Source organism: Choristoneura fumiferana, chromosome 7 (assembly GCF_025370935.1).
Source record: "Choristoneura fumiferana chromosome 7, NRCan_CFum_1, whole genome shotgun sequence".
NCBI lineage: Eukaryota > Metazoa > Arthropoda > Insecta > Lepidoptera > Tortricidae > Choristoneura > Choristoneura fumiferana.
Window position 1 is genome coordinate 7,386,360 of NC_133478.1, and position 12,754 is coordinate 7,399,113.

The window sequence follows — 12,754 nt, forward strand, 5'->3', positions numbered from 1 at the left end:
TCTTTATTATACACCAGAAATAGTAATAATGTATAGAAATAGTAATAGTAGTAGTAATGTGGGTAAGCGCAACATTTCCGTTGTGTTTTTGTTGGTGCACTAATAAAGCGTTTGTGACAAACGCCCATATGACAATGTTTCACTTTTTGATGCAATACGGCAATAATCACGGTATCAATCTTGTACCAAATGTGTGTGTGTTAGATTTCGAAAAACCGGCAATTACTGAGTCTTCGGTCGAATTTAGAAAACATTTATTTACAAGGATGCCATTTTCAGTTCAATATTATTTTTCATTAGAGTCATGTTTTTAACAGACTTCAAAAAAGGAGGAGGCCATCAACGACCATCGTCATCACCATCACTAACAATCATCATCATCACCATCATCATCATTACATCGCAATCACCGTCATTTCATTATCACCATCATCATCATTTTTGAGAAAAGCACTATTATACAAGCTTCGACCAGTAATCGGCATCCTGGCCTCGTATCATTGATCCACTCAGCGCGAGTTCTCTCTGAATCCACATATTGTGTACTTTATACAGGATGTTCGGCACATGGACCGTCAGTAGCGTACAGTTGTTTTCGTACTTCTCTATTGAATTTGATTTTATTTTGATTGACCGGGCCTGCTTATTTGTAATTCTTACAAACTGCGTTGGCAGAGCTGTTAATGGAAGTTACCGTAATTAATGAAGACGTACCGATTGTTTTGCAGCACAATGGTTGATTGGCACATTTTCAAAGAGATGTTCGAGAGCACCTGGATAACTCCTTTCCTAACTCGTGGATAGGCTGAAGCGGCCCGATACCTTGGCCCGCACGGTCTCCAGACCTAACGCCCTTAGACTTTTATGTCTGGGGACGGGCGTAAGAGTTAGCTTATGTTACGGAGGTGACCACGCGAGAGGTATTCATTGAAAAGATAAATATATAAGCTTTTATGACAATGAAAGCCGATATGCAACTAGCTACCGTAACTGCAGGGCTACTACGAAACTCGAAGTTCGTGTCGAGCGGTCCCTCTGACACTTATACTATTTAATTTAATACGAGGGCGAGAGGGACGGTACGATACGAACTTCGAGTTTCGTTTCGTTAGCCCTGCTGTTCAATAAGAAAGAGATGTCAGGCGTGCATTAGGAACAAAGGAGAACAGTTAGAAGGAAAAAAAGTTAACTAGAACACAGTCAAGTATTAAGTATGAAATAAAGTACACCAGTTTAAAAAAAAACCATAAAAATAAAGTAGCTTTACTCGATTTCCCCCCTAGCGACTGTATTCCTTACCCGACTTATTATTTGTTCGTAGACTTACCCCCGTAATTTGACTCAGATCTATTTTTTATTAATTTGTAGCATATCGTTAGAAAGGTCATCTAGAGAAGTAATTTAAAGAAAATGAACAGCTAAATTGGTTTTTGTTTTCTAATAATTGATTTTCGAAACAGAATTGCTTTCATGCAATCAATATTTTTTTGGAATAAAAATCCTCTCACGTCCCTCTGAGACTATGAATTATTATAAAAACTATGATTATTTGAACAAGCATGTATTACCAAGTATTAAATACAAAAAATAATAATTTTACATACATTCATAAAAAAGTTACGAACGTTTAAAAGCGGGATTTCAGGAAATTTGAGAAAAACATTTAAAAAATCATATCTCCAAAACCGTGACCCTTAGGATTCAAGATCCAAGGGCGAAAACATAGCAAATAACCCCAACAAGATCCCAAGCAATTTGAGGGTCCATGTGCCGAACAACCTGTATATTGTGTATTTATACAGCCGACTGCGATACCTATTTATAGTTGTGCTGATCTGGTGTGTCTGCGACAAAATCGTCCAACACCTTTAGCTGCCATATGAAATTTACGCAGTTTCCCCCAGTTGCCTGTGTGCTATCGCCACTAATTGTGCGTGGAAAAGTTAACCTTTCGGTATGTCAATAAATTTGTTGGAAAAAATAGATTTAGATGATGTTTTGGCCAAGTTTAGTATCCGTGGTCGCTACCATGTTGTCAACGGTCTGTGGCTGATCTTAGGATTGGCGTTTAACACCTTGTGCTATTGCAGTTATGTATTTATTGCCGAGGAAATTAAATACAGGTAAGCCATTACTTTACAATACTTTAATATAAATGAAGACATCTCAAGTTAAGCCAAGCATACAGGATTAGTGATTAATTTAAAAACTTTCTTGTAAAGCATAGCCATTTCAAAAATTAAGTATAATATAGTCAACGTCATAAATAAGTGATCACTTTTGTACCTTGTCACTTTAACGTCATGTTTGAAAAGCCATATGAAATTGTGTAACGACTAAAACTAATCACTTATTTATGACGTTGACTGTAACTGGGCGACCGAGCTCCGCTCGGACTAAAACTCGGTAGCCAGCGTTTTCCCAGTAATAAGACCAAGCTAGATCAATTTTTCACCCGCAAAAATCCCTACTTACATAGGGTAAACCATACAGTAATTGGCCACGTTACAGTAATATTGCCCACTTGAATTTTCTATATGAAACAACAATAATACAAATAATTTAATGATAAAAGCGACTAGATTATTAATAAATAGCACGATATTTATTTATTATGATTTATCACCACTTTTCTTTGTAAATTTTTGATTGCTTAATTCAAATGGGCAATTACTGTATGGTTTACCTACCAAATTTCATCGAAATCGCTGGAGCCGTTTCCAAGATTCTGATTATATGAATACAAGAATTGCTCGTTTAACGGACCCTCTTGTAACCGGCATGTTAGTGGGATAGAATAGATTCCATTGGATAAATACTGTATTCATTTTAATTTTCTGTAATGTTGACTATTGTTTTAAAGGTATTATAGATTATCATTACATTTTGCTAACAATTTACACATACCAACACAAACAACAAATATAACATACCAACTTAATATTTCATTTCAATTCAAGTAATTTATTTAAGTATAAATAAAACACATAAAAATATTACATTTGCTAGAACAGTTTCCACTATTAATAAGTATCTTGTCATGCTGCCCAGACAAGAAAAACAACTAAGTATGTAAACAAATTAACACCTCCTTACAATATCAAAACACATGAACAAAAATATTCTAGGATTAAAATACATGTGTACTGATTCAAAATAAATTAATGGAAAGATTTACCTACAGCAGTTCAATTGCTAACATTACACTTATACCACAAAACAGATAGATACCTACAGAAGTCAATCTCATGATGTACTTCACTTTTCATACCTACGCTTGGCGGTCGCTCTAGGGTTGTCAACTATGGCTTATGCACAAACACTATTTTGGTAGTGGCACTCGTATCTAGCTATTGGATTTATTGTTGAGAATGAAAAGGGAAGAGTGGAAATATAGATTAATAATAACTAAAATATTTTCATGTTAATGTCATTGTTATATTACACATTGGCGGTGATATTACATATTCGACATTGGCGAAATGCACGACTATTATACTCGTATTTAAAAGTGTAATAAATTCGCATTCTCCATTATTGCACAAAAAAGTTCACAGACGCGTGTCTCAAGCGGATAGCACTCGCGCTCGCACTGGTCCCAACCGGTCCGAGATATCTGTGAGTGCGTTGCTCGAGTGCACTTTGTATGTAGATTGATTTCTGTACTTATCTGTTTTGTGCTTATACATTGTACCTCGACAAGTCCGTACGTGATGACATATGAACTTGTCAAGGTATCATAATACTATTTTAGTGCCGAATTTATAACTAGGCAGTTTTACCTACAGCTGTGCAAACGACACGTTATCTCTGAGATATATCAACAAGACGCTTAACTGGACCTATCAGGTCCAAAATATAACCTCCTCAACATGCAGTGATCCAAATCCATGTCAACAATGGATTTACGAAAACCCCCATAGTTTTGTGGCCGAGGTAATCCCTTATTGAAGTTATAAATGGTATTTTAATTTTTCTTGGTGACATTAAGTGTGTACACGATAAAACCTGGCCATGCATGATCTGGTGTTACTTTGCAATGAATGCAAATTTTCAAGTACCGTTTTTTTAAGTAATAAGTGGTTATGAATCTACATAATAAAAATACAATCATAAAAAAATGTTAGAGCGTCTGTAAGTTTTAGTTTTATGTGTTTCACTGTGCCTAAATTACTTTGAACAGCATTTTTTGATAATCTTTACTCGTTTCCAACTTTAATGCTACAATTGTATTTATATTTTCACAAGCTGTTTTAAGCTCATCAGGATATCATCTTTAAAAAAAAATCTTGATGTACCTGGTTTCTACTTGGGGGAGTCAGGAAAAATTTCTAATTCAAGCACCAAAATTAGTTTTATATGGGAGGCATTTTTCTGTCAAAAAGGCAAATTCACCAAAGTTAAAACACTTCTAAACTACCTCAATCGGAAGTCAATTCGAAAAATGCTAGCTATTGTGAAAAGACAATGTAATAAGACATAAAGTAGAATGTCCAATTTAAGAAATATATGTATTTTTTACATGAAAACCTAGCAAAGACCGTCAGAAGACGTTGTTCAACATAATTTAGGCACTGTGAAATATATAAAGCTAAAACTCACAGACGCTCTAACATTTTACTATGATTATATTTTTTTATGTAGTTTCATAACCACTATTACTTAAAATAAGTGATTATTGAAAATTAGCATTCATTGCAAAGTAACACCAGATCATGCATGGCCAGATTTAATCGTGTACACACTTCAATTACTTTTCTCAATCCAAATGTTTTCAGTTTCAGTTAGCATGTCAGGAGTGGAAGAGGACTTTGGTGGGACCTGCGCATATTTTTGGATATAGTGTAGGTGTTACACTTATTGGATCTTTTACTGACAGGTAATAAGTGCTAAGTAAAAGAAAATTACTGTTATGTCTATAGCTTTAGATCCACAAAACTATATAAGTACCTAGTATGGTCTATGCATAGTGATAACTGATAATGTGCATGTGTTTTAGGTTCGGGAGAAAACCTCTAGCTGTCATAACTGGGATAACGGGTGCAGTATGCGGACTTGCGAAGAGTTTCGCAACCTATTACTGGATTTACATAGCGTTTGAGTTCTTGGAAGCTTCACTTGGTGACCCTTATTTACCGTTGTACACCCTAGGTAACGTTACTTAATGCATGAGTTGAGTGGATTATTATTACTTTGGTGTCATACTATACAAATCTTTTTTAGAAGATTTTATTTAGTTTCACCTGTCCCGTTGTCTGTCTGTCTGTAATCAAATTTTGCAAGTTAAATTTGACCAACTTCAAGTAGTTGGATTGATTTGTTTGGTACTTATGTAATTTGCGTGACAATACATGGTAATGACATCCCGCTAGTCCGGTCAGGATCGTCTCCACAGGACGGAACTCTTCAACGGTTAATGGCATAGACTTGAAATTTGGTACGCAAATATAGTTTGGGTAACAATACAAATACAGTCAACAAAAAGTACAGTCAGCAAAAAAAAGCTTGTATTAAACTTTTTTAGGTCTCGAAATGGTGGCAACCAAGTCCCGAGCAACATATATGACTACGTGCAGCTTGGGGTTGGTCATAGGTGGCATGTCATTTCCTTTGATAAAATGGTTGGTCCCATATTGGAGAACCTGTTTGAGAGTGATGTATACACCTGGGTTGCTCTTCATACTCTTAATTTACTTGATCGATGAAAGTCCAAGATGGCTGCTCACCAAAGGAAAAATCAACATAGCAGTACAGAACATAGAAAATGCTGCAAAAATAGACAAACTTGAAATAGAAGAAAACCTTAACATGATCTCGTATGAACAAGATGTAAGCGCTAATTTTACGACAGTAATAGCAGATACTTTCAGATCAAGATCTCTTTTGAAAAGGTTTTTTGTGTGCGTTGTTTGGTGGTATACTTGTATTTTTGTAAGTCACGGATTGACAATTACTTCTGTGTTACTAGAAGGCAATAAATACGTCAATTTTGCACTCGTATTTCTCATGAGGCTACCGAGCAGTATTCTCGCAGCATGTGTTTTGAATAAGTTCAACAGAAAAGGACCTCTGATGTCGTGCTTTATAGCATGCGGGTTGATGTGTATCACTCACCCGTTCATACCTAAGGGTAAGTAAATAGTATATACACATTAAAACAAAGTAAGAGTTGTTTTTTGCACTAATTTTTAGGGTTTCGTATATCAGCTGGCAAATACGAAACCATTACAGAATCACTTTGTTATCCATCTGCTTGTCTGTCTGTTTTTCTATCCATCCGTTTGTCAAGAACATTTTTCTCAGGAACGCGTGGAGGTATTAAGCTGAAATTACTATCAAATACCCTACCTCAGGTCGACTATCTGATCTGATCGATATGTTTAAAAAAATATATACCTCGTTGAGTTTCTTGCCGGATTCTTCTCAGCAGAGGTTTTTCCGAACCGGTGGTAGATTTTTTTTGACATTCATAAGTGCTTGTTATAGCCTAAATTGAATAAAGATATTTTGACTTTGACTTTGACTAGGTTTGAGCAGTTTGAAAAAATCTACTTTCTAAGTCAACGCTATCAAATGATATTTCCATACAAATTCAGTCAAATCAAAACTGATAGAATATTAATAGAATAGAACAGAATAATAGATAATTCCAGTTGTCCTACAAACTTGAAATTTGGTATGAAAATAGCTGTTATAGAAAAGTCTGAAAAATTAATTTTTCTGCCTGTCTGTTTATGTCAGTGACCAATCTGCATTGCTTATATTTTGCTTAGGAGCAGGTTCTGCTAAAACTGGCCATTCATAGACACCTATAAATTCGTACGGAGCCCTCAGCTCAGTATAGTTAATGTGATTTACTGAGAGTATTAATAAAGAAGAAAACCGGCCAAGTGCGAGTCGGAATTGAATACCATTTTTTTTAAATCACTTGTTCTCTCTTTTTTTCAGATGTTCTCTGGCTTGTTATCACAATGTTCATGACCAGCAAGCTAATGACAGGTTTATCCTTCACCATCCTCTACATCTTCACTTCTGAGCTGTTCCCCACTTATACCAGGAACTCTATGCAAGCGCTCTGTTCGGCTTTGGGGCGGGTTGGGGGAATAATTGCCACACAGATGCCTTTGCTGGTTAGTGACTTTTCCAAAAAAGCAATATCTTCCATCTTTAGATAGTATAAATTAAAGTAAATATTAAAGAGGTTAGTAGACGTCATAGGGGATCGAAGAGCTGGTAGTTTCCTCGGACAAAAAATTAGCTTAGCTAAAGAGAGAACGCTGCGAGCATCTTCGGAACCTTGCCTAAGAGGGTTGTTTTAAATAACTTGTTTTAGTTTTTTTACGTATTTAGGTACTTATTTTAAGTTTAGGATAGTTTCGTTTTAATTCTATTGTTCTTTATTGCTTTCTGTTGTATTGTATCCCAATTATGATTAATAAAATATCTATACAGATTTTATAAAATAACACTTTTTGCCTTCATCTGTACGCTTAGATCTTTTAAAGTACTTAAGGGACGGATTTAAATGAGGTTTTCATCATGAGTACCTAACTTTCACGAAAAGTTTATATCTGTGATACATATTTTAGCAATGAATCCCGGCTTCGCATGGGTGAAGTTATTGGGAAATGGAGCTGAAAAATGTGATTAGAAACCTTTATCTTAAAAATTGTACCTGAGCAAAGCCGGGGCGGGTCGCTAGAAATATTATATTTAAAGAAACAAATAAGAACCTACTAATTTCAATTTTCATTTTTTAGTACGGACACGTTGATGTTGCCATATATACAGCCATTATGGCGTGAGGGTTGGCAGCGAAGCGACAGTAGCTGCATCTAAGGCAATTGTTGTCAATTGTCCTATGATATTTTCAAGCGCCCTGCCAGCACCAAGCTACAGCAGGGCTACTACGAAACTCGAAACTCGAAGTTCGTGTCGTGCGGTCCCTCTCGCTCTCGTATTAAATAGTATAAGTGTCAGAGGGACCGGACGACACGAACTTCGAGTTTCGAGTTTCCTAGTAACTAGCCCTGCAGGGTAGACAACACAAGCGCTGCCTAGCCTAACGGCGAATGCACTTACTGGCGCTGCCCACCCTAAATGCACGCCACTGTAACTATAAAGCACAGTGCAATAATTCCCTATCTTCTCTTGTTTTCAGCGTGCGTATTGGACGGGGTTACCTATAGTGCTGTTTGGTGTGACGTCGCTTGTGGCAGCTTTTGCGACGCTGCTCGTGCCAGACACGGGTAAAGCTTGCCTGCCAGACACGGTGCGCCAAGCGGAGTCCTTAGATGCTACGGAATCCAGGACAAGCCAGAAAAAATATAACGACAGTAGTTGTTCAAGAAAAAATCGCACTGATTTTAATGAATGATAGGGCCATTCGTTATTGGGTGAATTACTATTATTTAAGCTCTTATTTTAATTCATTTGTGTATATAAATATTGAATAATATTTCTGAAATAAAACTTGAGCTGTTGTGAGACATATTTGAAAAATTATTTGTTGCACTCGCGCGGAAGCCACGGGGAGCGGTGTTGTTGGAATGGATTGTCTGCATGTGGTATGGAAAACTAGTGGGGTGGGACAGTTCCTGACTTATAATCGTGAGTTGAACCGTTAAATTTGTGTACCTAATTGTGACAATTTGTAATAAATGTGTGTAACTGCCATGCCAAGTCATTTTTGAATATGTAGCAATTGAACATATTTACTAACGGCTACATAGCTTGACCACAACTTTTTTGAAGACACGAATCACTTTATATTCTTATTACATTTAAATAAATAATTATTACGCTGCCTCTTTTTTATGATATCCTCTTTTTTCATCCCAGCCTATATACGTCCCTCTGCTGGGCACAGGCCTCCTCTCAGAACAAGAGGGCTTGGGCCATAGTTCCCACGCGGGCCCAGTGCGGATTGGGAACTTCACACGCACCATTGTATTGCTTTGCAGGTTTGGGCAGGTTTCCTCACGATGTTTTTCCTTCACCGCAAAGCTCGTGGTAAATTTCAAATGTAATTCCGCACATGACTTTCGAAAAACTCAGAGGTGCGAGCCGGGGTTTGAACCCACGACCCGCTGCTTGAGAGGCGATAGGTCAAACCACTAGCCCACCACGGCTTTTTTTATTTACACTTAATGTACCTTAGGTAATCGTACGATGTATATTGTCCTAATAATTGTCATTTTAAAGTTTATATCTTTGTTGATATAAGTAATTTTCGCAGAAATGGTCAACTTCACCGGATTAAGGAATTGTGAAGTCGACCATTTCTGCGAAATTTACTTATATCAAATGTACCAATATGGATTTTGACCAATTATGTCCATTGAACTTTATGGAACATAGGTGGACCCAATAGATTACACCGTGCGGCCAACTCTTGGTGAGGTATTGAGGTTGATAAGTAGCCTAACCATAAACAAGAAGAATCTGTAGATAACACGATCGAAATCATTAATCTAGATGAAGTACAATATAGTTTGGAAAATAAAGATGATAAGTTTTGATTTGCGTACTAAGTACTAACACGGCAAATAAAAGTTCGAAGAATTTCGAAGAATCGTTAATATCAAGACCGTTTTTAATGATTCACGCAAAAATATATGCGACATAATAATTTCTATATGTAGATCACGATTTCTTTAGTCTGCCTATATTGTGTTGCTAGTAGATAACACAGTCCTCGTAAAAAATATATGCAATTCAATTTTATTAAATATAAAAAAGGAAAGTTTGACTTCAACAACCCGACAAGCTTTTGTTTACAAACACTTAAAGCAGACGATATTTATATGCCATCGACTCGTGCCAACATCGAAAAAACACGACGATTTTTACGAGACATTCCATAATGCGATTTCGAAAGACTTCGCCTCGGATCGCGTGTTAATCGTGTCATTCAAAAATAAAACTGTTCTGCATTCAAATTACTTAACATGATTGACAGACATGTGACCCAAATATGAACAGACGACGGACCATAAAGCTCTTTTTTCCCCATAAAGCGTTGAAAATCACGTATAAACTGGTTACGATTATCGTAAAAAATCCGGGAGGTCGCGTCGTCCAAATTGTCCACTTCCGCAACATTATTATCCATACGCGTACAATTTGGTCGGAGCAATAAAGTTAAATGTTTATATTTAGCTGTATATAAATAGTGGTAGGATTTATGTGCGCTGCGTGCGCGGCCGCGCTCTGGGCCGAATGAATTGCCCCTAAAATATTTGGTCTGTCGTAGACCTGGCCGCCAGCCAGTGGGATCACTTTCGCCAAACTAGATAAAAGATAATATATAGCGTTATCTGCGGAGAGGTACCCACCACTTCACCACCACCACCACTTAGTTATTCGATAATATTGCTAATATCGCAGCTGCTAGCTAGGTACTCGTAGCTATCGATAGTATAGACGCACTTATTTCAACAAACTATCAATAGTATTGTAAGGTCGCGGGTGAGCAAGGAAATTCTTTTAGTATTGCTTTATTCTTGTTTTGTCAAAATACAATAGAACGGTAATGATTCCTATCGATGGGTTTTTTTTATTACTATTAATGAATATTATAATTCAGACAATTATGTAATGTTTATTATCTTGGCAGCGACAGTACTTCTATTGAAGACTTCCTCAAAGTTTCACATGACACGCCCACTTATTTGACGACCGGATGGCTAAGTGGTTAGAGAACCTGACTACGAAGCTTGAGGTCCTGGGTTCGAATCCCGGCCGGGGCAGATATTTGTGTGAATAACACGAATGTTTGTTCTCGGGTCTTGGATGTTTAATATGTATATAAGTATGTATTTATCTATATAAGTATGTTTATCCGTTGCCTAGTATCCATAGTACAAGCTTTGCTTAGTTTGGGACTAGGTCAATTGGTGTCAAAGTGTCCCATAATATTTATTTATTTATTTATTTATTTATTTATTTATTTATTTTAAAATTATTTTTAAGATATTGCAATAACGACAGGCATACCTAATATATGTTTTTAATTTAATAAGGCGAGGTAGCTAATTCTCCAAAGGGTTACAAAACTGTTTTTATCAGTAATCTTCAGGCACTACAGACTCTCGTATTTTCTAAAACTATTTGCAGTAATTCAGGACGAACTCGCGCCATGTATGCCAGGCCACACAAAGTGAAACCAAGTGCTCCTTAAACCTAATACATAAGAGTTGTTTTCAAGCTTTAACAACGGAAATGAGAACAGCTCGCTGTACTTACTCTTTAGATCCAGGGATTACGGCGTGAAACACTGCTCTCACAAGTGAATAAACTCGTAAATAACCCATTAGGTTCTGGGATGCCGAATAATAACCGATTGCCATACGAATCCTGCTAAAAGTAATTGAGGAATGTCTTAATTTATGAACCACGTTTTAGGACAAATATTATCACTTATAGTGCTTATACTCGTAATGTCTTATTACTTGACTAAATAATATGGGTCAGAAATACCACTGTAAGTACAAATATGACTGAAACACGATTGTCATCACTGATATCCATCTCTGTTCAACCAGGGAATCAAATGTCAAACAAACCGCACGGCAAAGTGGCCTTGTGACACATACATATCCGAGCATAATGTCGGTAATTATTTTCAAGGAATCTGTCAAACGAACGTAAGTGTCTATTACTTACATATGTATCTTGTACAAATTTGCAAGTCATCTGTTGGATGGAATTGATTGATAGAATTAGTGTTACTTGTGTAAAGTAATAGCTGTTTTACGTTGACTTTGTAAAAAGTTTGTTCAGTGCCCTTAGTGTAAGTTTTCGGTTACAAAATACGTCTCGATCGCGTTCGCGTTAAAATCTCAATTTGTATGGAAACACGAACATCGCAAACGTTCCGCTAGAGGCGCTGTTCGTGTTTCCATATAAATTGAGATTTTAACGCGAACGCGATCGAGACGTATTTTGTAACCGAAAACTTACACTAGGGGTACAGGATTTTTGGACCAAACAATACTCGTAGAAAAATAGTTTACTCCTATCTCCTAGACTCCAATAGTATCATCATCATAACCCGCCTGTCTCAGTTCACTGCAGGATATATTAAATGTATGTACATGAGGCTCGTATGGTACGCCCTTGAGCTCGATTTTTATTTCCTACTCCAACCCGGTCTGAGCCTTTATGAATATCATTATCGCCCCACCTAACAAGATCACCTACATTTATTGAAATTTTCCTCAAAACTAATATTCTGAAAAAAAAATCCTCCTTAGCATTATTAATTTATCTTTGTAACTTTTCAGACGTTGCAGACTTATAAGATGCGTTTTATTCACCGTGTGGTGGGGGCACGGCGGTGACAAAGAATGAGTGCAAGCAGTTTATTATGCTCGTAAAAAGACACCAAGAAAGATACTTTAAGCGTTCCTCGATAAAACATTTTTTTTTGGTGTAAGTTATGAAAGTATTTATATATCTATAAATTCTATTCTGAAGCTACTGAGTAGCTGTAGAATATAATTTATTGTAATAGGCTACAGTGTAACTCTTTGTTTTTTATTTGCGCACAAATTATTTTGTTTTGTGTTACCTAACAAAAAAAAGTAGATTATACAACAAGAGCATAAAACGTGCCATTTTACCCGAGGCGTTCATATAACCGCCCGAGCCGGTAACGTCGAGGGTGGATAGACACGTCGAGGGGAGGGGGAAATGGGTTTAATGCTCGGGTTTTACACTCCGCGTTTCACTTCGATTGAGAGGAAATTAA

The 12,754-nt window shown here is 36.7% G+C and overlaps 2 protein-coding genes across 11 annotated transcripts in view; one reads left to right on the forward strand and one right to left on the reverse strand.

Moving 5' to 3' along the window:
- spri (Src homology 2 domain-containing protein sprint) overlaps positions 1-12,754 on the reverse strand; it is a 269,173-nt gene that overhangs the window by 76,648 nt on the left and 179,771 nt on the right. The window lies entirely within an intron of this gene.
- Positions 1,927-8,748, forward strand: LOC141429406 (solute carrier family 22 member 1-like). 2 transcript variants are annotated; one of them, XM_074089705.1, is made up of 7 exons: positions 1,927-2,123; positions 3,777-3,936; positions 4,779-4,879; positions 5,000-5,151; positions 5,525-6,130; positions 6,949-7,130; positions 8,162-8,748. In XM_074089705.1, exons 1-7 carry the CDS (start codon positions 1,957-1,959, stop codon positions 8,375-8,377), a joined length of 1,584 nt encoding a protein of 527 aa, XP_073945806.1. In that variant the 5' UTR covers positions 1,927-1,956; the 3' UTR covers positions 8,378-8,748. The 2 variants fall into 2 exon arrangements, with proteins under 2 accessions (XP_073945806.1, XP_073945807.1); XM_074089706.1 differs by having other exon boundaries at positions 3,789-3,936.

Excerpts from the sequence above, each read along its gene's own strand:
- LOC141429406 (XM_074089705.1), top strand. The coding sequence starts at position 1,957 with ATGTCAATAAATTTGTTGGAAAAAATAGATTTAGATGATGTTTTGGCC. Across the intron at positions 3,937-4,778 it reads CCCATAGTTTTGTGGCCGAG|TTTCAGTTAGCATGTCAGGA; the intron begins GTAATCCCTTAT and ends AAATGTTTTCAG. Across the intron at positions 6,131-6,948 it reads TCACCCGTTCATACCTAAGG|ATGTTCTCTGGCTTGTTATC; the intron begins GTAAGTAAATAG and ends TCTTTTTTTCAG.